The following is a 23,372-nucleotide window of genomic DNA, read 5'->3' on the forward strand; positions in this document are numbered from 1 at the left end:
CCTGGTTGTATTAAAGGTAACGTTAGAGCCTATGTTATTGCATCTGCTCACAGAGCCTGCAGATACGTCGTGGGTATTCTCTTTATGTGTGGAGTTTCCTAGCGCAGCTGAGGCCTGGGCAAAGAGTGCTGTTGTTGAGGCCCTCGGTCTGGACTCTGCCTTATCTGGCTGTGCACACTCCCCTCTGACTGGTGGACACAGTACTCTCACCCTTTCGTGACCAGTGAGGTGGGGAAAGATGTCACTGTGACACGTAGATAGGTAATTCGCATTTGTTTCATGAATGTCATAAACATCGGTCTGGACAGTTATCGTACATAGAACTTGCAGTGGTGGACGAGTGCCCTCTGAGCGGACTTCACTGCCTTAGGCCCCGTAGTCATAGTGACTGGCCCTGTGAGCCGGCTCCACTGCAGCCTCTTCCCTCCCCAGGGCTGCCCGATCCGTGCACCCCATGGCCATCTTCCCTGCAGTCTCAGTGCTTCTTCCTGATCCTGAGAACTTACGGCCACTTCTGGTCATTCCTTCCTTCTGCTCTGCTCTCCCAGGTCTTGCCTTTCCGACTTCTGTGCTTTTCTGGACTTTCCCCCACATCTCTCTTGCTGCCTGAGAGGGCTGTGACCTTGAGACTTTTCACAAGCCAAGGTCCAGGGGCCGTTGTGTCAGCCACTGCAGGTATTTTCCAGACTGGCCTGGCAGACGTGCATTTCTTGAATTCTGCTGGCAGAAGGGTCGGGGAATCGCAGAGGGAGCTGGTTGGGTGATTAGCAGCTTGAGGCTTAGGAGTCTGGGGCTTGGGAGCTTCCACATCCCTGACTTGCCATATTACCTATGACAGGTGACTCGGTGTCTCTGAGCCTGTTTCTCATAAGTAAAGTGAGTATAATTTACCCACTTCAGAGTTTTTTAAGGATTAATGAGCAAAAGCACCTGCTCCAGTGCCTGGCACACAGTAATACTCAGGAAGTGGCAGGTGCAGTTATTCTTATTTTCCAGGGAAACCCAGTACCCCACAGAGAAAGCAGATGCTGCGGCAGCCTGTTGCGAACGGATGAGCCCTAAAGCTGGCAGGAAGCCCTTCTGCACAGCCCTGCAGGCTCAGACCAGATAGACTAATAAGACTTACATTACATTCCCATGAACTTAAAAAAACTAAGAGGGGCAAAAAGTGTTGTATATTTCCAGTTTCAGTCTGGAATATAGGAAAACACTGGATTTGGAGCTACTGGGGAGAAATGCAGAGGAACTGCAGGGAAAGACCGAAGGCTCTGTTTGGAGCCGGGCAGGACCAGCCTCAGCGCTGGCCCTGCTGCTTGCTCACTATATCCTACAGGGCAGGTCAGTTCCCAGGCTGAGCTGAGCTTCCTTGTCTGTAACGTAGGTTACAGAGGCCTGGTTAACCTCTGGTTGAAGGGGAGTGGGTGGTAGTATGTAGTGAGTGCTTGATAACTGTAGCTACCATGATGGAGCACGTATGTGATACAAGGTGACACGCGGTGTGAAAAGCAGAGATGGTGCTGGAGAAGGACAGCAGGGGAGAAGCTGAGTGTGGGAAAGCCTGGGGGATGGTAGGACCCCAAGGGAGGAGAAAGAGAGGGGCCGCCAGGAGGGATGCAGCTGGGAAGTGCTTTGACTGGACAGAGTGTGCTGGACTTTTGTTGGATGGGGATGCTTTGAAAGGGAGCGCAAGACAGCAGCGTGTCTTGGGCCGCTGGGAAGAGTGGAACAGGTGCTTGCAGGAGGAGGGGCGAGGGGCGGGGGAGGGGAGACATACTTAGATGCTCAGAACTTTGGTGGAAAAACCTTTTTTAGAAGGCCTTTATGACAAGCTAATGCTTGAAGTGAAAATAACAAGGAAATCTGGAAATAAGAGGAGAGCAGGAATAATATAATGTAATGTAGTGTAATTTCCAGTTAGTGAGATTAGAAAATGGGATGATTTGTTAGGCCTTGCTTTCAACATAGTCTGCAAAAGTGAGAGGACTTCCTATAGGCACTGCCTTCCTTCCTAGGGCTGCAGCAGACTCTTGTACTGAGGGTGGATGCATGCAGGCATGCCCACGTAACATTCTCTTTTTTACGTTCTCACACAAATATCCAGCTGCTACTTCATTCCAGAGAAATCTTTGAAAGGTGAAAAACAAAAACTCTGTAACAAAAAGCTCAAATCACTCTTTTAGTTAGGATTCTGGCTATAGGCTAAATGCTACTTAGATAATATCTCTTGAATATCTATTGCTTTAGTCACATTTATTAAATGCCTACTTTCTGTGAAGTTTTGGTTGATACCAGTGGAAGATATGACCAGGTCCCTTCACTGAGGAGCTTTTAGTTTAATTGTGTGGAGAAGAGGCAGGTAAAGCATCGCTATAGAAGCATATGTATACACGCCTTTACTGCCTGTGGGAGTGTGGATGAGGGGCATGAAATCAGACTAAGAAGCCAGCAAAGATGCTCAGGAGAGGCACTGAGCTGAGTTTTTTGTTTTTTTTATTTATTTATTTTCGGCTGCGTTGGGTCTTCGTTGCTGCACGCAGGCTTTCTCTAGTTGCGGCGAGCGGGGGCTACTCTTTGTTGTGGTGTGCGGGCTTCTCATTGCAGTGGCTTCTCTTGTTGTGGAGCACGGGCTCTAGGTGGGCGGGCTTCAGTAGTTGTGGCACATGGGCTCAGTAGTTGTGGCTTGCAGGTTCTAGAGCACGGGCTCAGTAGTTGTGGTGCATGGGCTTAGTTGCTCCGCGGCATGTGGGATCTTCCTGGACCAGGGCTTGAACCCGTGTCCCCTGCACTGGCAGGCAGATTCTCAACCACTGCGCCACCAGGGAAGCCCTTGAGTTGAGTTTGGAAGGAAGAGTAAGCACGGTGAATTTGTAGAAGAGTGGTGTTGTAAGCAGAGGAATCCCTGTGGAATGGGGACCCGCTGAAGGAATCTGTAGCCGTCCTTGGCCATAATGTTTATTAGAATTAAGTGAAATGTAAGTTCAGCTCGTTAGTCTCCCTGGCCACATTTCAAGTGCTCATAGCCACATGTAGCTGGTGGCCACCATGCTGGATAGAACAGAACTCTCCCATCGTTGCAGGAAGCTCTGGTTGGACAGGCTTCTCTGACGATTCAGTCTGTAGGGTGCAGAGAGCATTGGTTATGTGCTGAGGGGAAAGCAGAGCCAGAAGGGTACGGAGAGGCTGTGTCTTGGCAGAATTTGGGCACCGAGCAGAGGAGGCCAGACTTTTTGTGGTGGGCCATTTGAGAGATCTTAAGTGGAGGCGTCATCTGATCCACTGTGTTTTAGCAAATAAATTCCTCTGTAAGCAGGTGGAGGATTGGATCGGAGACAAGGAGAGAATCCTCTCTACTAGATCAAAGAGAACAACCTGTGACCATTGCAGATTTTTTGGTTTGGTTTTGGTCTTGCTTTGTTTTTATTGAGAATGAGGGCCTGAAGTAAGTCAGCAGTAGGAAAGGGGAAGACGAGGGGCCAGGAAGTGCAAGGTGAAGAGTTTGTAGCACTTGGCGATTGCTTGAACTTGGGACCTAAGGAAGAGGATGATCTTGATGGGACCCAAGTGGGTGGACTTTGATGGAGCCACTCAGCGAGGGAGCACAGAGGCGACACGCTGGCGGTGCAGACGCGGGGGCAGCCTGGGAGAGGCAGGGCTGCAGTCGTCACTCTGGCAGTGGTAGCTGAGGCGGGAAGGTGAGAGTGACCCCAGGTGAGGCTACGAAGTGTGCCGAGTGGAGGCCCAGGGTGGCCCTGGGGAATCCCGCAAGCCACTCCTCTCCGTCAAGGGGCAAAGGAGACTAAGAAGCAGTGGGGAAAGCAAGACAGTAGGGTCACTGAATGGAGGCGGTGGGTCAGGAGGAGAGCGGCCCACAGTGTCGGAGTCGCAGAGTCAGGTCACTTAAGGCATAGAGGAGCCTCCGGAGAATGCAGCCACAGGGGTCCCCGGTAGGCTTAATAAAGGCGGTTTTGGTGGAGGGTTGAAAGCAGGAAGTGGATTATGGTGGGTTAGGCGACACACAGGGGGTGAGGAATTGGGGTCAGTGAAGACTGAAGTTTCAAGAAACATTGTTAAGTGAAGAAGGGAGAGAAGATGGTAATTGAGAGGGCTGCATTGATTTGAGATGTGGAAAAATTCAACATGTTTGTGTGCAGAGGGGAAAAAAGCCAGAATAAAGGGAGAGGGTGAAAGTGTCAGGAGCAGAGGGGAGTGATCTGGGTCCTTGAGGAGGTGGGGAGAATTAGTGGAGAGATTAGCTTTGAATGCAAGAAGCATCTCTTCCACCCAAGTGGTTGTGGATGAAGGTGATTTTATAAATAGCAAAGGAGGAAATTGAGAGAGTTCCTGCCTGGAAAGAAATGGCACTGGAAAGAAATCATGGAGTTAGATACTTGGAATCCAGCCCAGCTCAACCGCTCTTCAGTTGGCAGATTTCCTAATCTTCTGAGTTTTGTTTATTTATGTATGAAATGGATTTCAGAACAGGGCTGAAGTTAGATAATACACGGAAAGCTCTTAACAGTGCCTATAGCCCATGGTAGGTGCTCTGTAATGTTAGTCCTAGATGTTCCTCTCTTTATAACCTTGAAGCGTAAGTGCTCTTCAGAAAGTGATAAGGAGAATTTATATCATGTGTATGTCAAACACACACACACACACACACACACACACACACACACACACACACACACACACAAAGAAGTGATAAGGAGATCTGAGACTGATTTCATTGCTCAGTGACATTCACAGGAGCAGTAGCAGTCTAACCCTGGGGTTGAAAGAGCATATTATGTCGTATTTTCCTTTTTCTTAAATAGAAACAAAGGTTAAACATGGTAATGGGGACCTAACACAACAAACTACGAAGTTCATTGTTTTAGGAAACTATTGTATGATGAAGACATTCAGTTAGAGTTGTCACTAGTGTCCTTGAAGTGGGCAAGTGTCAAGAGGTCTGTAGCTACTTACGCCCACGTATCTTTAAATATCTTTATATGCTTTTCTTCCCTTCCTGTCCTGTCTCCCACAAATCAACTCCTTCCCTTGACAAAAAAGAACACAAAAGGAACACACCCACGCCTGTAAGGTTTTCTAAATCTCTCCTTCTGGAAGTGTAAATAATCTCTGTGCTTACATGCCCTTATCCTTACTGTGAACATGGGTCTCTCGCTTTCCCTTTTATAATGTTTTCTTCATTGGAGATTTAAAACTTTGTGTGTGCAGGATGTCATTAATTTAAAGTCCCTGGACGTTTTGTTTTAGTCATGAAGTAAACAGGTATTGAGTATCTGCTTTGCTAGGCCATGCGCTGAAACGGGGATGTGGAGATGCTAAAAACTCCCCTCACCCATTTCAGGAGAGGCAGCTTGTACGTGTGATAACTGGTATGATGGGGTTTTTGCTGTTGTTGTTGTTTTGGTATGATGTATTTTTAAGTATCATTTTTAGAAGACATTTTAGAAGTCATTATGGAAAGACACTTTAAACTGTGCTTTTCTAAGGGAAAGATTTTCCAAAGAGATTTTTTTAATCTTAAATGGAATTGAACTCTATGCCACTTTCATGAAAAAAATATTCCTTAGTCTGATGGCTATTCTGACTTGCATTTTATTATGAGGCCACTTTTAATTTTATGTTGTTAATTTTAGTCCCTTCCAGATGTGCAGCATATTCAGGAAGAAAGCTTACCCTCCCCACCGTTGGGTCCTCCCAGCTCCCTCCAGGTGTCCAAAGATTCCGCCAGTACTAGTAGCAAGAACTCTTCTTGTGACACGGATGACTTTGTTTTGGTTCCACACAACACCTCGTCAGACCACTCATGTGAGAATCTTTTCTGCTTGTACACATTATATTTCTGAATTTACTAGACTAGCATTTTTTAACCTTTATATCACGCTGTCTTGTGTAGGACACCTTTACAAATGGACATTTTATTTAGTTGATGGAATTCCAGAACTATCTACCTACCTTCCTGTAATCTGCTCAGTCATCTTCTATAAGACAGTAACCTTGGATTCTGAAGGTAGATGAAAACTTTGTAGGAAATGATCTCAAATTCTGTTTGTATCCAAACAGAAAGGAATAGAGAAGCCAACATAATGAGAAAAATTAAATTTAAGGAAAGGAATTAAAGGAAGACCTCTTCTGGAAAAAGCCTGAGAGTCAAAGGGTCTTAAAAACAGTCTGGATGGTGCTTCAGGAGCTACTGGCCTGAGTGCAGGAATGAGCCTCATAAATTTACAGGAAGAATTTGTATAAAGGAAGCAGAATCCAAGCTGACTGAATACAGTCAGGGTTCTGTGGAACAGTGAAGGGCAGCAGAAAACCCACAGAAAGAGAAGTTAGACAAAACCATGAAAAAAGAGGGAAACATGGTTTGGAAATTCGATTACTTTCAACAAGTGAATAGTACCCAGTTGACTGTGTGCAGATGTAGAAAGTTGGAGACATTTGTATCAAGAGGTCTCTAGTTGTTTGTCAAATACATATTTAGTAGCTGCTTACATTCACCCCTGCGCTGGCTGTTGTGAAGGCTGTGGCCCTAGACCAAACATGCTTCGGGGCTGATTGGCTGGGGCAGGGGAAACACACACGGCACATAAGGCAAGCGGCGGGCCCTGATCCGTCTGCTGAGAGCTGGCAGCTGCCTTTAAAAATCATCCTGTGTGGTGGTTTTATTTCACTAAAAAGGTAATTAAAACTTTTTAAATTGTGAAATATTTCAAACAAAATAACGCGGCAGATACTCAGATCATCCACCGTGCTAATTTTATTTATGTCAGCATTTTGACATACCTGTTTTAGATGTCTTTTTAAAGGTATAAAATGCTGTAGGTACAGCCAGAGTACTTGCATCATTCTTCTCTTGCCAGAGATATATTCTTCCTCTTGATTTGTAATTCTAATATGCCCCTGTATCCATAAAGAACATGTAGTATTTTTATGATTTTAGTTTCAAGTAAATGTTACATAGAATATTGTTTTCTGTAGTTTGCTTTTTCATATTTTTGCTGTGTATCTAGATCTGTATCTAGGTGTGTATCTAGTTCATTTTAATATATGATATTTATAGTACAACTAAACCATAGTTTATCTATTTCCCTACTGATTATGACTTGGAACATTTCTATCTTTTTACTGTTCAAAATGTGTTATAACAGATGTCCTTGTGCCAGAATTTCTTCCAGGTGGATGCTCTAGATATGTACAACTTCAACTCTATAAAACATTGGTATAAGCAAGTTGTAGCCACTAACACCTCTGTCATGCTGCCCCAATGTCATCATGGTGCCTTCTAAAGATTTCCATCGTTTTTTTTCATATTTAACTTTACCTGGAATTAATTTGTGTAGATGGAATAAGGGCTCTATCAATTACCCTAGCATTAGTTATTGAATATTCTGTCCTTTCTACACTGATATTGTCATATCAGGCGTATATAAAGGATTTGTTTCAGTGTGTGTGCGTAGCTGGGGTGGAAGGTGACGGTGGGGAGCCTCCTAGAATTCTGTGGAGTCACCAGACTATTCTCAGCCCCCTTTCCTCCCCCATATAGTTTAATTTCAACTTGAAACTCCTACAAAAAACCGTCTGGGGATTTTGATCAGCATTGTATTGATTCTCTAAGACCTATTCAGGGACCTAGAGAATTGTCTACTCAAGAATGTTTGTGTGTTTGTTCCTCCACCTAGATTTCTTTAGTGTGTTTTGATGCATGTTTATACTTTTCTATGTAAAGGACATTCACACCTTTTGTTTTATTCAAGTTACCTTTGGTTTTTTTTGTAGTTGTATAAATGTTGTCTTAAAAACATTTCTTTTTTTCCAAAACTGCTCCTGTCGAGGTCTTTTCATGCTGCCAAATCCCAGGGGTCATTTCTCAGTCCTCATCTTTTTGATGTGTCCACAGCATTTGTTATGGTTGACCACACCCTGCCATGTAATTAGTAAAAATTTGTTATTGTGAAGTATATCATATGTATAAGATAGTTTTTGTTTGTTTGTTTGTTTGTTTGTTTTGCGGTACGTGGGCCTCTCACTGCTGTAGCGTCTCCCACCGTGGAGCACAGGCTCCGGACGCGCAGGCTCAGCGGCCATGGCTCACGGGCTCAGCCACTCCGCGGCATGTGGGATCCTCCCGGACCGGGGCACGAACCCGTGTCCCCTGCATCGGCAGGTGGACTCCCAACCACTGCGCCACCAGGGAAGCCCAAGATAGTTTTTTAAAAGATTTAATTTTTCCTTTTTGGTCACGGCACGCAGCTTGCGGGATCTCATTTCCCCAACCAGGGACTGAACCTGGGCTACGGTAGTGAAAGCTTGGAATCCTAAGCACTAGTCCATCAGGGAGCTCGCTAAGATTTAATTCTTTAGGGTGGTTTTAGGTTATACAACAAAATTGAGAGAAAGGTAGAGATTTTCCATATACCCTTATGTACCCCTTATTTCATAGCTTCCCCCATTGTCATCATCAGTCACCAGAGTGGTACATTTGTCACCAACGATGAACCGACATTGACACATTATAGTCACCTAACGTCCACAGTTTACTTTAGAGTTCACTCTTGGTGGTGTACATTCTGTGGTTTGGACAAATGTATAATGACTTGTTTCCACCATTGTTATTATACAGAGCATTTTCACTGCCTTAAAAATCCTCTGTGGTCTACTTACTTATTTCTCCCCACCTAACCCCTGGAAGCCACTGATTTTTTTTTTTTTTTTGAAGGGAACTGCAGCTCCTGCATTGTGGGTGGGACTCGTGGCTCATCTGTAGAGCTCCCCCTCCCCCTCTCCTACTTTTTTAAAAATTGAAGTATAGTTAATTTACAATGTTGTGTTATTTTCAAGTGTACAGCAAAGTGATTCAGTTATACATATATGTATATATGTATTCTCTTTCAGATTATTTTCTGTTGTAGGTTATTACAAGATACTGAATATAGTTCTCTGTGCTATACAGTATAGGTTCTTGTTGGTTATCTGTTTTATATACCAGTAGTGTGTATATGTTAATCCCAAACTCCTAATTTATCCCTCCTTATCCCCTTTGCTAACCATAAGTTTGTTTTCTATGTCTGTGAGTCTATTTCTGTTTTGTACATAAGTTCATTTGTATCATTTTTTTAGATTCCGCATATAAGTGACATATGGTATTTGTCTTTCTCTGTCTGACTTACTTCACTTAGTATGATAATCTCTAGATCCAGCCATGAAGCTGTAAATGTCATTTTTCATTCTTTTTTATGAGTAATTTCCATTGTGTATATGTACAACATCTTCTTTATTCATTCATCTGTTGATGGACCTTTAGGTTGTTTCCATGTCTTGGCCATTGTGAATAGTGCTGCTATGAACATACGGGTGCATGCGTCTTTCTGAATTAGAGTTTTCTCCAGATATATCCCCAGGAGTAGGATTGCTGGATCATATGGCATCTCTATTTTTAGTTTTTTGAGGAACCTCCATACTGTTCTCCATAGTGGCTGCACCAGTTTACATTCCCACCAACAGGGTAGGAGGGTTCCCTTTTCTCCACACCCTCTCCAGCATTTATTATTTGTAGACTTTTTGATGGTAACCGTTCAGACTGGTGTGAGGTGGTGTACCTCATTGCGGTTTTGATTTGCGTTTCTGTAATAATAAGCGATGTTGAGCATCTTTTCATGTGCCTGTTGGCCATCTGTGTATCTTCTTTGAAATTTCTGTCTTTTAATTGTGCATTTAGACCACTGACGTTAAAAGTGATTATTGCTGTACCTGGATTAGTATCTACCATATTCATTACTGTTTTCTGTTGTTGTCCTTGATCTTTGTTCTTATATTTGTCTTCCACTCTTTTTCTACCTTTTGTGGTTTTAATTGAGCATTTATTATGGTTCTGTTTTCTTTCCGGTCTTAGCATATCAATTATACCTCTTCTTAATTTTTTTTAGTGGTTGCTCTAGATTTGCAATATATATGTGTAACTAATCCGAGCCCACTTTCAAATATGCTATACCATTCAGAAATAGTGTGGGTATCTTACAATATCAATAACAAAATAATCCTAATTCCTTCCTCCCATCCCTTGTATCACTGCTGTCATTAATTTCACTTATATATAAGCTACATAAGTATGTATGTATATGTACACATAAGATATATAGGGAAGCATACATAACTGAGTACACTGTTGCTGTTATTTTGAACAAATTGTTACCTGTAAACAGCTCATGGAGCTCAATATCAAAAAAACAAACAACCCAATTAAAATACAGGCAGAAGACCTAAACAGACATTTCACCAAAGAAGACATACAGGTGGCCAAGAGGCACGTGAAAAGATGCTCACCATCACTAATTATTAGAGAAACGCAAATCAGAACTACAGTGAAGTATCACCTCACACCAGTCAGAATGGCCATCATCAAAAAATCTATAAACAATAAATGCTGGAGAGGGTGTGGAGAAAAGAGAACCCTTTTGCACTGCTGGTGGGAATGTAAATTGATACAGCCACTATGGAGAACAGTATGGAGGTTCCTTAAAAAACTACAAATAGAACTACCATATGACCCAGCAACCCCACTACTGGGCATGTACCCTGAGAAAACCATAATTCAAAAGGACACATGTACCCCAGTGTTCATTGTAGCACTATTTACAATAGCCAGGACATGGAAACAACATAAATGTCCAATGATAGGTGAGTGGATAAAGAAGATGTGGTACGTATATACAGTGCAATATTACTCAGCCATAAAAAGGAATGAAATTGGGTCATTTGTAGAGATGTGGATGGACCTAGAGTCTGTCATACAGAGTGAACTAAGCCAGAAAGAGAAAAACAAATATCGTATATTAACGCATATATGTGGAATCTAGAAAAATGATACATATGAACCTAGTTCCAGGGCAGGACTAGAGACGTAGACATAGAGGATGGACATGTGGACACGGTGGGGAAGGGGAAGCTAGGACAAATTGGGAGCTTAGGTTTGACATAAATACACTATCGTGTAAAGTAGATAGCTAGTGGGAACCTGCTGTATAGCACAGGGAGATCAGCTCGGTGCTCTGTGATGACCTAGACGGGTGGGATGTGGCGGGGTGGGAGGGAGGTCCAAGAGGGAGGGGATATATGTCTACATATAGCTGATTCATTTCATTGTACAGCAGAAACTTAACAACATTGTAAAGCAATTTTACTCCAATTAAAAAATAATAATAAAAATAAAAGTTTTTATTTTACCTTCACTTCTTCCTTCTTCAGTGTTCTTCCCTTCTTTATGTAGATTCAGTTTTCTGATCCATATTATTTTCCTTCTCTCTAAAGAACTTCTTGCAAGGCAGATCTACTGGCAACAAATCCCCTCAATTTTTATTTGTCTGAGAGTCTTTATTTCTCCTTCATTTTGGAGGATAATTTTGCAGGGTACAGAATTCTAAGTTGGTGGTTTATTTCTCTCAACACCTTAAATATTTCCCTCCGCTCTCTTTCTGCTTGCATGGTTTCTGAGGAGAAGTCTATGTAATTCTTATCTTTGTTCCTCTGTAGGTATGGTGTTCCTTTCCTCTGGCTTCTTTCAGGATATTTTCTGTATGTTTGATTTTCTGTAATTTGAAAATGACATGCTGACATGTAGTTGTTTGGGGCATTTACCCTGCTGGGTGTTTTCTGAGCTTCCTGGATCTGTAGCTTGGTGTCTGACATTAATTTGGGGAAATTCTTAGTCATTGTTTCAAGTATTTCCTTCTGTTGCTCCTCTTAATTCTCCTTCTGGAATCACCATTATGTACATGTTACACCTTTTATAGTTGTCCCACAGACTGTGGATATTCTGTTCTGTTTTTTGGGTGTTTTTTTTTTTTAAGTCTTTGTTCTCTTTGTTTTTGGGTTTTCAAGGGTTCTCTTGAAATAATACTCTTGCTCAGAGATTCTGTCCTCAAACATGTCCAGTCTACTAATAAGCACACCAAAGACATTCTTCATTAATGTTACAGTGAATATCTCCAGCATTTCTTTTTGGATCTTAGGATTTCCATCTCTGCTTACCTTGCCCATCTGTTCTTGCATGCTGTCTGCTTTCCCCATTAGAGCCCTGAGCATATTAATCATACTTGTTTTAAATTCCCTGTCTGATAATTCCAGCATCCCCACCATGTCTGGTTCTGATGCTTTCTCTGTCTCTTCGAAGTGTGTTTTTTTGGGGGCTTCCCTGGTGGTGCAGTGGTTGAGAGTCCGCCTGCCAATGCAGGGGACACAGGTTTGTGCCCCGGTCCAGGAAGATCCCACATGCCACGGAGCGGCGGGGCCCGTGAGCCATGGCCGCTGAGCCTGCACGTCCAGAGCCTGTGCTCCGCAACGGGAGGGGCCACAACAGTGAGAGGCCCGCGTACTGCCAAAAAAAAAAAAAGTGTGTTTTTTTTTTTTTTGCCTTTTGATATGCCTTGTAATTCTTTCTTTTTTTGTTGTTTAAAGAAATAAGATTCTTTTTTAAAAAATAAGTTTATTTTTTAAATTTTTGGCTGCGTTGGGTCTTCGTTGCTGCACGCGAGCTTTTCTCTGGTTGCGGCGACCGGGGGCTACTCTTCGTTGCAGTGCGCGGGCTCCTCATTGTGGTGGCTTCTCTTGTTGCAGAGCACGGGCCCTAGGCGTGGGGGCTTCAGTAGTTGCAGCACTTGGGCTCAGTAGTTGTGGCTCGTGAGCTCTAGAGCACAGGCTCAGTAGTTGTGGCATACAGGCTTAGTTGCTCCGTGGCATGTGGGATCTTCCCCGACCAGGGCTCGAACCCGTGTCCCCTGCATTGTTGGCAGGCGGATTCTTAACCACTGCACCACCAGGGAAGTCCTGTAATTCTTTCTTGATAGGCGCACATGATGTACCGGGTGAAAGGACCTGCTGTCAATAGGCCTTTAGTGATGTGGTGGTGAGGAGTGGGCGAGTCCTGTGATTGGGGCTCTGCCTTGCGTTGAGCCTGTGCCTCTGGGCTGTGAACTTCACAGGTGTTTCAGATTCTTCCTCTCGCCTCAGGTGGAACAGGAGGACTCCAGGGGCCTGGAGTTGGGTGTTTCCCGCACCCCCCCCCCCAATTAAATTACTGAGTTTAAAGTCACTTGAAAGCATCCCCAGACTTCCCTGGTGGCGCAGTGGTTAAGAACCCACCTGCCAGTGCAGGGGACATTGGTTCGATCCCTGGTCAAGGAAGATCCCACATGCCGCGGAGCAACTAAGCCCGTGCGCCACAACTACTGAAGCCCACGCACCTAGAGCCCATGCTGCACGACAGGAGAAGCCACCACAATGAGAAGCCTGTGCACCGCAACGAAGAGTAGCCCCTGCTCGCCGCAACTAGAGAAAGCCCACGCACAGCAACGGAGACCCAACCCAAACAAAAACAAAAACAAAAAATCCTCAATAAAGAACTTAAAAAAAAGAAGAAAAGAAAGAAAGCATTCATTCCCCTCTGGTGGTTATGCTACCAAGTTGATATATGATTAGGTTCTATCACTTCATTTTATTTTTGATTTCTAGGGCTTGTTCTTTTCTTTTGACTTAATTTTGTTTCATAATGATGTATGATTCCAAACTCAAAGCTACAAAATGAAGAGGTGAACTCTTAGTGAACTCCAGCTTCCAACCCTGTCCCCTCTGCCCCGTTTCCTCCGTAGGAAACTATTGTCTTTAAAATCGACTCCTTTCTTGCCCCTCTCTTTATCCCCTTACCCTGATTCATTTTCCTTTTATACATCTTATCACTGCCTGGTATTATTACCTTCTTTCACTACTAGAATGTAAGCTTCATGAGAGTAGTGACCAAAGTAAATGTGTTTCTCAGTTCCATGTAGGGCCATTCAAAAGGATATTTGTGATTATTTTTTTCCTTTTTGAGTATTTTGAGGTTACCATAGTTTATTTTATTTTTAAAAATTTATATTATTTGGTCAACACTGCTATTTCACATCAACACATATGAATTATACCTTTGCAGCCATGTAAAGGTCACACAGGGCAGTATGATCTAGTGGGTGTAGAGGCGACAGGCCCCTGTGTTCTGAGCTGTGCTCTATTCCCTTAGACGAGTGATGTCTGAGCATGAAGATGGCCTGTGGAATCTGTGTCCAAGAGGCCCCAGTTTCATGACATCTTGTTCAGCTACCCGTGCAAGACACAGGAGAGTGTCATGCAGGAGTGTGGGTGCTCCAGCATTAGAGTGAATTAGACTTCGGATACAGGCAGCTGTACTACAACGTGACACACATGTTCCTAAAAGTCACCACACCCTGCAAAGTAGTTTAGTAAAAACCACAGAGTTTATGGGCAAATTGGGATTAGGAGCACAACACTCAAAACCTTTGTCCATGGCACATGAAAAGGAACATGATAAAAACAGCACAGGTTTTGCACATGGTAAAAGGTGAAGAAATATGTATACACTGCAATACACTTACCCTGAAAAGAACTGATGTTGGCAGCCTGTGAATTCAGCTGGGTGCAGTGTTCCGTGCTCACCTGTTTTTACTCATGGGCAAAATCACAACATAAGCAAATGGTAAATTCGTACTGTGATCAGATTGTTTCCTAATAGTCATGTTGGAACAATATATATACATTTTTTAAACAGGTGGTATAGCAGAACTGACTGTATTTTTCTCTTTTCCCTTTAGATGATATGCTGATGGGCACTGCTGGCAGACGTGCTTCTAATGAGTTCTTGGTGTGTGGAGGGTATGTTTGCATATATTTCACTAAACATTTTTTCATATTTTTTGTGTGTGTGAGTAAATTATAGAACTCTGTGTTCTTGATGTAAAATTTACTTTGTTTCACAATCTATTCTTTAAAAACTTTTTAAATTGTGTTAAAAAACATAAAATCTGCCATCTTAACCATTTTTCAGTTTGAGTTCAATAATAGCATTAAGTATATCCACAGTGTTGTGGAACAGATCTCCATATACTTATTTTTTTTAATATACATTTATTTATTTATGTATTTATTTTGGGCTGTGTTGGGTCTTCATTGCTGCACACCGGCTTTCTTTAGTTGTGTCGAGCGGGGGCTTCTCATTGTGGTGGCTTCTCTTGTTCCAGAGCACGGGCTCTAGGCGCACAGGCTTCAGTAGTCGTGGCACGCGGGCTTAGTAGTTGCGGCTCGCGGGCTCTAGAACACAGGCTCAGTAGTTGTGGCGCACGGGCTTAGTTGCTCCGTGGCATGTGGGGTCTTCCCAGACCAGGGCTTGAACCCATGTACCCTGCATTTGCAGTCGGATTCTTAACCACTGTGCCACCAGGGAAGTCCCTCTGTATACTTTTATATGGTTATATATTATATTGTTATATTTAGATCTTTAATCTGTTTTTAGTTGATTTTTGTATACGGCATAAGATAAGGGTCCAGTTTCATTTTTTGCATGTGGATGTCTAGTTTTCCCAGCACCATTTGCTGAAGAGACTGTCCTTTCTCCATTGAGTGGTGGTGGCACCCTTGTCATAAATCATGTGTCCATGTATGCAAGTGTTTGTTTCTGGGCTCTCTGTTCTGCTCTACTGGTCTATAGATCTGTCTTTATGCCAGTGCCACACTGTTTTGATTACTGTAGCTTTGTAATATGTTTTTTAAAAAATTTATTTATTTTTGGCTGTGTTGGGTCTTCCTTGCTGCGCGCGGGCTTCCTCTAGTTGTGGCGAGCAGGGGCTACTCTTCGTTGCGGTGCATGGGCTTCTCATTGTGGTAGCCTCTCTTGTTGTGGAGCATGAGCTCTAGAGTGCAGGCTCAGTAGTTGTGGTGCACGAGTTTAGTTGCTCTGCAGCATGTGGGATCTTCCCAGACCAGGGCTCGAACCCATGTCCCCTGCATTGACAGGCGGATTCTTAACAACCGCGCCACCAGAGAAGTCCTGAAATATGTTTTTAAATAAAAAACTATGAGACCTCCGGGAATTCCCTGGTGGTCCAATGGTTAGGACTCAGTGCTTTCACTGCTGTGGGCCTGGGTTCAGTCCCCGGCTGGGGAACTAAGATCCCACAAGCCATGTGGCGCAGCAAAAAAATAAATAAATAAATAAAAAGAAGAAGTATGAGACCTCTAATTTTATTCTTCTTTTCCAAGATTATTTTGACTATTCAGGGTCCTTGCAGATTCCATATGAATTCTAGGATAGATTTTTTTATTTTTCTATTTATGCAAAAATTGCCATTGGGATTTTTTTTAACATCTTTATTGGAGTATAATTGCTTTACAATGGTGTGTTAGTTTCTGCTTTATAACATAGTGAATCAGTTATACATATACATATGTTCCCATATCTCTTCCCTCTTGCGTCTCCTTCCCTCCCACCCTCCCCATCCCACTCCTCTAGGTGGTCACAAACCACCGAGCTGATCTCCCTGTGCTATGCGGCTGCTTCCCACTAGCTATCTATTTTACATTTGGTAGTGTATATATGTCCATGCCACTCTCTCACTTTGTCACAGCTTACCCTTCCCCCTCCCCGCCATTGGGATTTTGATAGGGATTGCACTGATCCATATAAAACACTTTGGGTAGTACTATTGACATCTTAAATACTAAGTCATCCAGTCTATGGAAATGAGATGTCTTCTTTAATTTCTTTTAGCAGTGTTTTGTAGTTTTCAGCATACAAGTCTTTTGTCTCCTTGGTTAGACTTACTCCTCAGTATTTTATTCTTTTTGATACTATTGTCGGTGAGATTGTTTTCTTAATTTCCTTTTGGGATTGTTCATTTTTAGGAAATGGAAATACAGCTGATTTGTGGGTGTTGATTTTGTATCCTGCACCTTTGCTGAGTTTGCTAGCTCTAATATGTTTTGGGTTTTTTTTACATGTGAAATCTTTAGAGTTTTCTACATTTAAGGTCATGTTATCTGTGAACAGAGATAATTTTACTTCTTCCTCAGTTTGAAAGTCTTTAATTTCTTTTTCTTGCCTAATTGCTCTGGCTGGGAATTCTACGTTGAATAGAAGTGTTGAGAGTGGCCATTCTTGTCTCATTACTGATCGTAGAAGAAAGGCTTTCTGTCTTTCACCATTGAGTATGCTGTTAGCTGTGGGCTTTTCATATATGACCTTTATTATATTGAGGTAATTTCCTTCTGTTCCTATTTTATTTAGTGGTTTTATCATGAAAGGGTGTTGGATTTTGACAAATGCTCTTTCTGCATCAATTGCGATGATCATGTGATTTTTGTCCTTGTTCTGTTAATGGTGGTATACTGTAAATCCCATTTGGTCATGGTGTTTGATCCTTTTAAGGTGCTGTTGAATTTGGTTTGCTAGTATTTTGTTGAGGATTTTCACATCAAATTTCATCAGAGATATTCTCTAGTTTTCTTGTAGTGTCTGTGTCTGGCTTTGGTACTAGGGTAATGCTGAACTCATGGAATGAGTTGGGGAGTGTTCCCTCCTCTTCAAATTTTTGGAAGAGTTTGGGTGTTTGTGTTAAGTCTTTAACTGTTCGATAGAATTCACCAGTGAAGCCATCTGGTCCTAGACTTGTCTTTGTTGGGAGGTTTTCAGTTACTGATTCAGTCTCATTACTAGTAATGGGTCTGTTCACATTTTCTTTCTTCATGATCTAGTCTTGGTAGTTTGTGTATTTGTAGGATTTTTTCTGTATCTTCTAGGTTATCAGTTTGCTGGTAAGCAATTGTTCATAGTATTCTCTTAAAATCCTTTTTATTTCTGTGGCACTAGTTATGTCCCTTCTTTCCTTTCTGATTTTGAGTCTTTTCTCTTTTATCCTTAGTTAATCTTGCAAAGGGTCTGTCAGTTTCATTGATTTTATTTTAAAAAAATAAACCAACTCTTAGCTTCCTTGATTTTTTTCTATTGTTTTTCCATTTTCTCAGTTTTCTTTACCTCTCCTCTAATCTTTATTATTTTCTTCCCTCAAGTGGAAGACAACCAGAATCTTAGAAAAAGAGTTCTGAATAAATCAAGATGCATAATCTGTATATGTTCTGCCATCTACCTCTTATTTCCTTCCTTCTGCTAACTTTGAGTTTAGCTGTCTTCTTTTTCTAGTTCCTTGGGGGATAGAGTTAGGTTGTTGATTTGAGACCTTTTCGAATGTGAGATACAGACTTCATCTTAGCACTACTTTGACTGTATCCCATAAGTTTTGGTACATTGTGTTTTCATTTTTCTTTTTCTCAGGTTATTTGCTGATTTTTTCCAAGATTTCTTCTTTGACCCATAGGTTGTTTAAGAGTTGTGTTGCTTAGTTTCCATGTATTTGTGGATTTTCTAGTTTTCCTTCTGCTGTTGATTTCTAGTTTCTATCCTGTGTGATTGATTGGAAAAGATACTTTGTATGATTTAAATTTGTTAAGATATGTTTTGTGGCCTACCATGTGGTACATCCTGGAGAATGTTTCCAGTGCATCAGAGAAAAATGTGTTCTGTCAGTGGGGGGAGTGTTCTGCAGCGTCTGTTAGGTCCTGTTGTCTGTGGCGCTGTTCAGGCGGTTGTTTCTTTATTGGTCTTCCATCTGGTTGTTCTATCCATGATTGAGGGTGTGGGTTCAGCCTGCGATTATTTCTGTAGAATTGTCTTTTCTCCCTTCAAGTCTGTTATGTATGTGCCTCATATGTGTGGTAGTGCTGATGTTTGGTGCATGAATATATATAATTCGTATGTCTTCCTGGGTAATTGACCCTTTTATCATTATATAATGTCCTTTTTTTGTTTCTTATAACAGCATCTGACTGTAAGTCTATTTTGTCTGATGTTAATGTAGCCACCCCTGCTCTCCTTTGGGTACCATTTGCATGGAATATCTCTTTCCATCCTTTCACTTCCAGCCTAACAGGGAAAGATTTATTACTGCCATTTTGTTACTTTTCTGTATGTCTTGTGGCTCTTTTGTCCCTCATTTCCTCTCTTACTACCTTTGTATCTTGTTGTTTTTTTCAGTACTGATATGCTTTGATTCTCATCTCATTTCCTATTGTGTATATTCTGTAGGTATATTCTTTGAGGTTACCATTGAGATTATATAAAATAATTTAAAGTTATAACAATCTATTTGAAACTGATAACTTCAATCACATATAAAAACTCTACTCGTATAGAGTATAAGAGTATACTGCCCCTCACCTTTATGTTACTGATGTCCCAGATTACATCTTTATTTAGTGTACTCATTAATATCTAGATTTATAATTGGGGGGTACTTTTGTCTCTTAGATTCTTTTTTTTTTAAATATTTATTTGTTTATTCATTCGTGCATGCATGCTGTGCTGGGTCTTAGTTGAGACATGGGGGATCTAGTTCCCTGACCAGGGATCCAGCCCAGGCCCCCTGCATTGGGAGCGTAGAGTCTTAACCGCTTGACCACCCAGGAAGTCCCTAGATTTTCTTTTTATTTAAATATGAAGTAATGGTTCCAAAGGTTCTAAAGTGACACTTTAGAAGATAATCATATTGTTTGTTTAGGTAACTAAATATATAATCTCTTTATCTCTGTAAGGTTGTAATTGGGCAAAAATGGGAGAGATTGTGGCTTTTTTAGAATTACAGAAGGGCAAAAGAAGGAAATAACTCATCTTTCTTAAGGCCCAGTACTGTCCCTGATGTTTTAAGGTATGTTGTAAATTGAATTGAAAGTCATCTAAGGACATGCTGTTTCTGAATTTATGAAAAGCAAGGAAAGAAACCAGCTACACTACAAAATGTGGACCTCAGATGGGTTATGTGCAGGGAGAGTCACACAGTGTATAGGGAGAGTCACACAGTGTATTTTCAGTCTGCATCAAAGTCAAGTTCCTTGGGAATGCTTACTGCACTCATAACTTTGTAAACATTCCAGTCATCTCTACTCTTGAACTTCCTGTTCTTGTACCCAGCATATTTTCCTAGAAGTATTTTTCCTCTTGCATGAGGAGTGAAGAGCAGAGTGTGAGCAGATGAAGCTGCGTTTTGTGGCCTGTGGCTCTTCCTGTTGTTGCAGAGGGGCCTCTGTCCCCTTCTTCTTACAAGCCTTCCTCCTCAGTGTGCATGTGCAGACCAGTAGACTTCTGTAAAGGACAAGTGTGGTTTTTTTGGCTTTATGTATATTTTCAAGATGATCATTTCTTATTCACATTCAGAAGTGATCATTTGGCTTCTTATAGAATTTCCTCTAAATACCACCAATGCATCAGATGAAAGGAAAGTGGTCTCACTTGTATTTCTTTCCTTTTTCAATGAATGATGTCTGCAGGCAGTGTCAGCCCACTGTGTCCCCTCACAGCGCAGCCACCCCCATTCCCGTCCCTACTCAGATAAGGAACTACCAGCGCATAGAGCAGAACCTCACCTCCACTGCCAGCTCTGGCACAAATCTGCATGGCTCTCCAAGGTAAGCTAGCAGTTGCTTCCTTTCCCATTTTTTCTTCCTTTCTTTTAAAATTGTTGTTGTTGTGATTGAAACATCTGTTAATTTCCATGGTCGACTTAGACTCTTACGTATGTGTATAATGGAGATGTACAAAATTGAATAATAATAAATTTTTTTGTAATGGATCTATCTAAATGATATTTAAGCTTGGCTGGGTAATTAATATAGTATGAGATATATATATATATATATATATATTTGTCCACAAGTATAATTATTTTTAAGAATTGAGGAAGAACTTGTTAAAAAATGAAATCTCACCAGTTTTAGCAGACTATGTACATATTATTTATTTCTCCCACATCCTAAAACCCCACTCAAGTAGAAAAGGAATGACAAAGGTATAAGCCCACAAAGACAAGTAAAACGAGAATAAGTATTGAGTGGGTGACCGCTTCCGATGCGTTTCTGGAAGTGAGAAAGAGAACAACGGAGGGGTGCCTGCTGTCGCCACCGGGCAGGGTAAGTGTGTGAGCAGGCGGGGCTCAGGCAAAACAGGGCAGCCGGAGTCATAGCTCAGGCGGGGTGGCCAGACGGAGGCGGACGGCTGACAGCAGGAAAGCTGCATCTGGAGGAAAGTACATGAGTGCAAAGAGAGGAAAACTTACATGAAGAACTAGTACCTCAGAGCTGGGTTAGAGACTGCATCTGTAAGTAAGAACGAAATGCTACTGAAGACAAGCGAAGTAAAAAAGACCTCTTGGACATTACAAAACAGAATAACTGAACTAAACAAAAGTAAATGTTGGAAGACAGAGTTGAGGAAATAGTTGAAATAGATAATCAAATCAAGAAGATGGAAAGTGTGAATTAATAATAATCTTCAAGGATTAATTAGTTTAGGCATTCTAGAAAGAAAACTATAATAGCGAGGAAGAAAATTTCCAGGAAATAATTATGAAATTTTTTTCCAAAATTGGAGGAGACAAGATTTTAGATTAAAAGGACCCACCAAAGGAATAGCTCAGTGAATGGAAAAGGATCCTCACCGTCTTGTGCGATGTAAATTAAGAAAACTTCTAGGAAGAGTATTTGGCAATACCTGTGAAAATCAGTAATGCATATATCCTTTGACCCATCAGTCAGCTTCTGGTAACTTATTCTAAGATATATATTCCTTGCCTGTGTATAAAATCATATGTATACAAAGTGGTTAGTTGTTATAATAGCAACGGATGAGCAATAAGCCCAGTGCCCACCAGTAAGGGACAGATTTATTCTGATCCATCTGTGACAGTGGAACACCTTCCAGAGAGAGTCAGGAAGCTCTCTGTGTGGTGAGGTAGGGCGGTTTCCAAGGTACATTGTGAAATGGAAAAAGCAAAGTGAATAACAGTGCACTAGCAGTGGTTCTCAAAGTGTGGTCTGCGGCTCCATTTCAGAGGGTCCATGAGGTGGAGACCATTTCCATGGTAATTCCAGGATACTGTTTGCTTTCTTCACTGCGCTGACACGTGCACTGTTGGTGTGAACGCTGTGATGGGAAAGCTGCTGGTGCCTCAGGACAGGTCACGGGAGTGGCTCCTGTTCTGCTGTTAGCCCTGGTCTCTTTACCTCCACACACTTGTAGTACCTAGGAGTGTCTTTAGTGAAACAGTGAAAGGTATTATCTCTCTTTGAAAATCTCCACCTTGAGTGGAAAGTAGGCATAAAGCACCTTTGCTGCACATCGGAGTAGTGGTCCTAAGGAAAAGCCCTTGTATGGTTGTTTTCATTGTGAGCTGACTTTTAGCCACTTTTTCATGGAACACCTGGTGCTTGAGAGGACAGCTGTGGCTGTGTTGTTGACAGCCATTTTGTCAAAAGTGAACTAAGTTGGTGGTGATATTTTGATATGAATGTGACTTTTTGATATTGTATAATGCGTCAGTGTTCGGAATATCTGCATAACTCTGTCAACCAGTATTTTCCAAATGACCAAATTTTTAAAAAAGCATACATAGATATAAGATCCATTCCAAGTACAAGATATTTTTGCCAGAGAATGGAGTTTAATGGAACAGAGTACAAATTTTACCGATGTGGTTTCAGATTCCATATTGCAGCTGATCTTAGAAATGACCACTTGCTGAGTTTTGGGGTAGCGTCAAAGAGGAGTGTCACAGTATCTGAAAGGCTACCAAAGTGCTCCTCCTATTTCCAGTTACAAATTTATAAGGCAGTGTTTTCTTCATGTACTTCTCCCAAAATAACACATGTAACAGACTGAATGTAGAAACAGTTATGAATACCCAACTGCCATCTCTTGAGCCAGACGTTAGAGATTTGCAAAATAATGTCATGCTTCTCAATAATTTGTTTTGGAAAATATTTTTCATAATCTTGTGTCATAAGTTTATTATTTTTAATGAATTAATAATTACAAAAATTTCTCAGTTTTAACTTCTAGTACCATAAAAATCAATAGATATAATAAGTTGCATAAATAAAAACTCTGGTATCTTCAGTAACTTTAAGAACATAAAGGGGGGCTTCCCTGGTGGCGCAGTGGTTGAAAGTCCGCCTGCCGATGCAGGGGACACGGGTTCGTGCCCCGGTCTGGGAAGATCCCACATGCCGCGGAGCGGCTGGGCCAGTGAGCCATGGCTGCTGAGCCTGCGAGTCTGGAGCCTGTGCTCCGCAACGGGAGAGGCCACAACAGTGAGAGGCCCGCGTACCGCAAAAAAAAGAATATAAAGGGGATCTAAGACAAAAATGTTGAAAATGATTGGTATGGAATCTATTACCTTTGTTAAAACAAGATGAAAATAAGATTATATATTCAGTTTGCTTGTTTTTGAATTAAGGAACTCTGGAAGGATACATTAGAAACTAAAAATAATGGTAACCTTTTGAGCAGGATTGAGGAAGTGTTGGGAATTAGGTAGACAGATACAAGGATGGGAGGGAGACCTCACTCTGTATAATTTTATAGGTTTTATGTTTGTTGCATATCACTACGTTCCATATGTTTAAAAAATCTACTCCACGGCATATTGTTAGGAAGTTTT

General features: G+C 41.8%; 1 protein-coding gene across 1 annotated transcript in view; it reads left to right on the top strand.

Annotated features, from left to right (window-relative positions):
- The window catches only part of ULK2 (unc-51 like autophagy activating kinase 2), a 66,470-nt gene that overhangs the window by 24,273 nt on the left and 18,825 nt on the right, over positions 1-23,372 (top strand). Inside the window, exons 13-15 of the mRNA XM_059997625.1 lie at positions 5,646-5,817; positions 14,646-14,706; positions 20,206-20,343. Of these exons, the coding sequence (XP_059853608.1) occupies positions 5,646-5,817; positions 14,646-14,706; positions 20,206-20,343 (371 nt within the window). The remainder of the gene's footprint in view (positions 1-5,645; positions 5,818-14,645; positions 14,707-20,205; positions 20,344-23,372) is intronic.

The sequence above is a fragment of the Delphinus delphis genome, chromosome 19 (assembly GCF_949987515.2).
Source record: "Delphinus delphis chromosome 19, mDelDel1.2, whole genome shotgun sequence".
In the NCBI taxonomy this organism is placed as follows: Eukaryota; Metazoa; Chordata; class Mammalia; order Artiodactyla; family Delphinidae; genus Delphinus; species Delphinus delphis.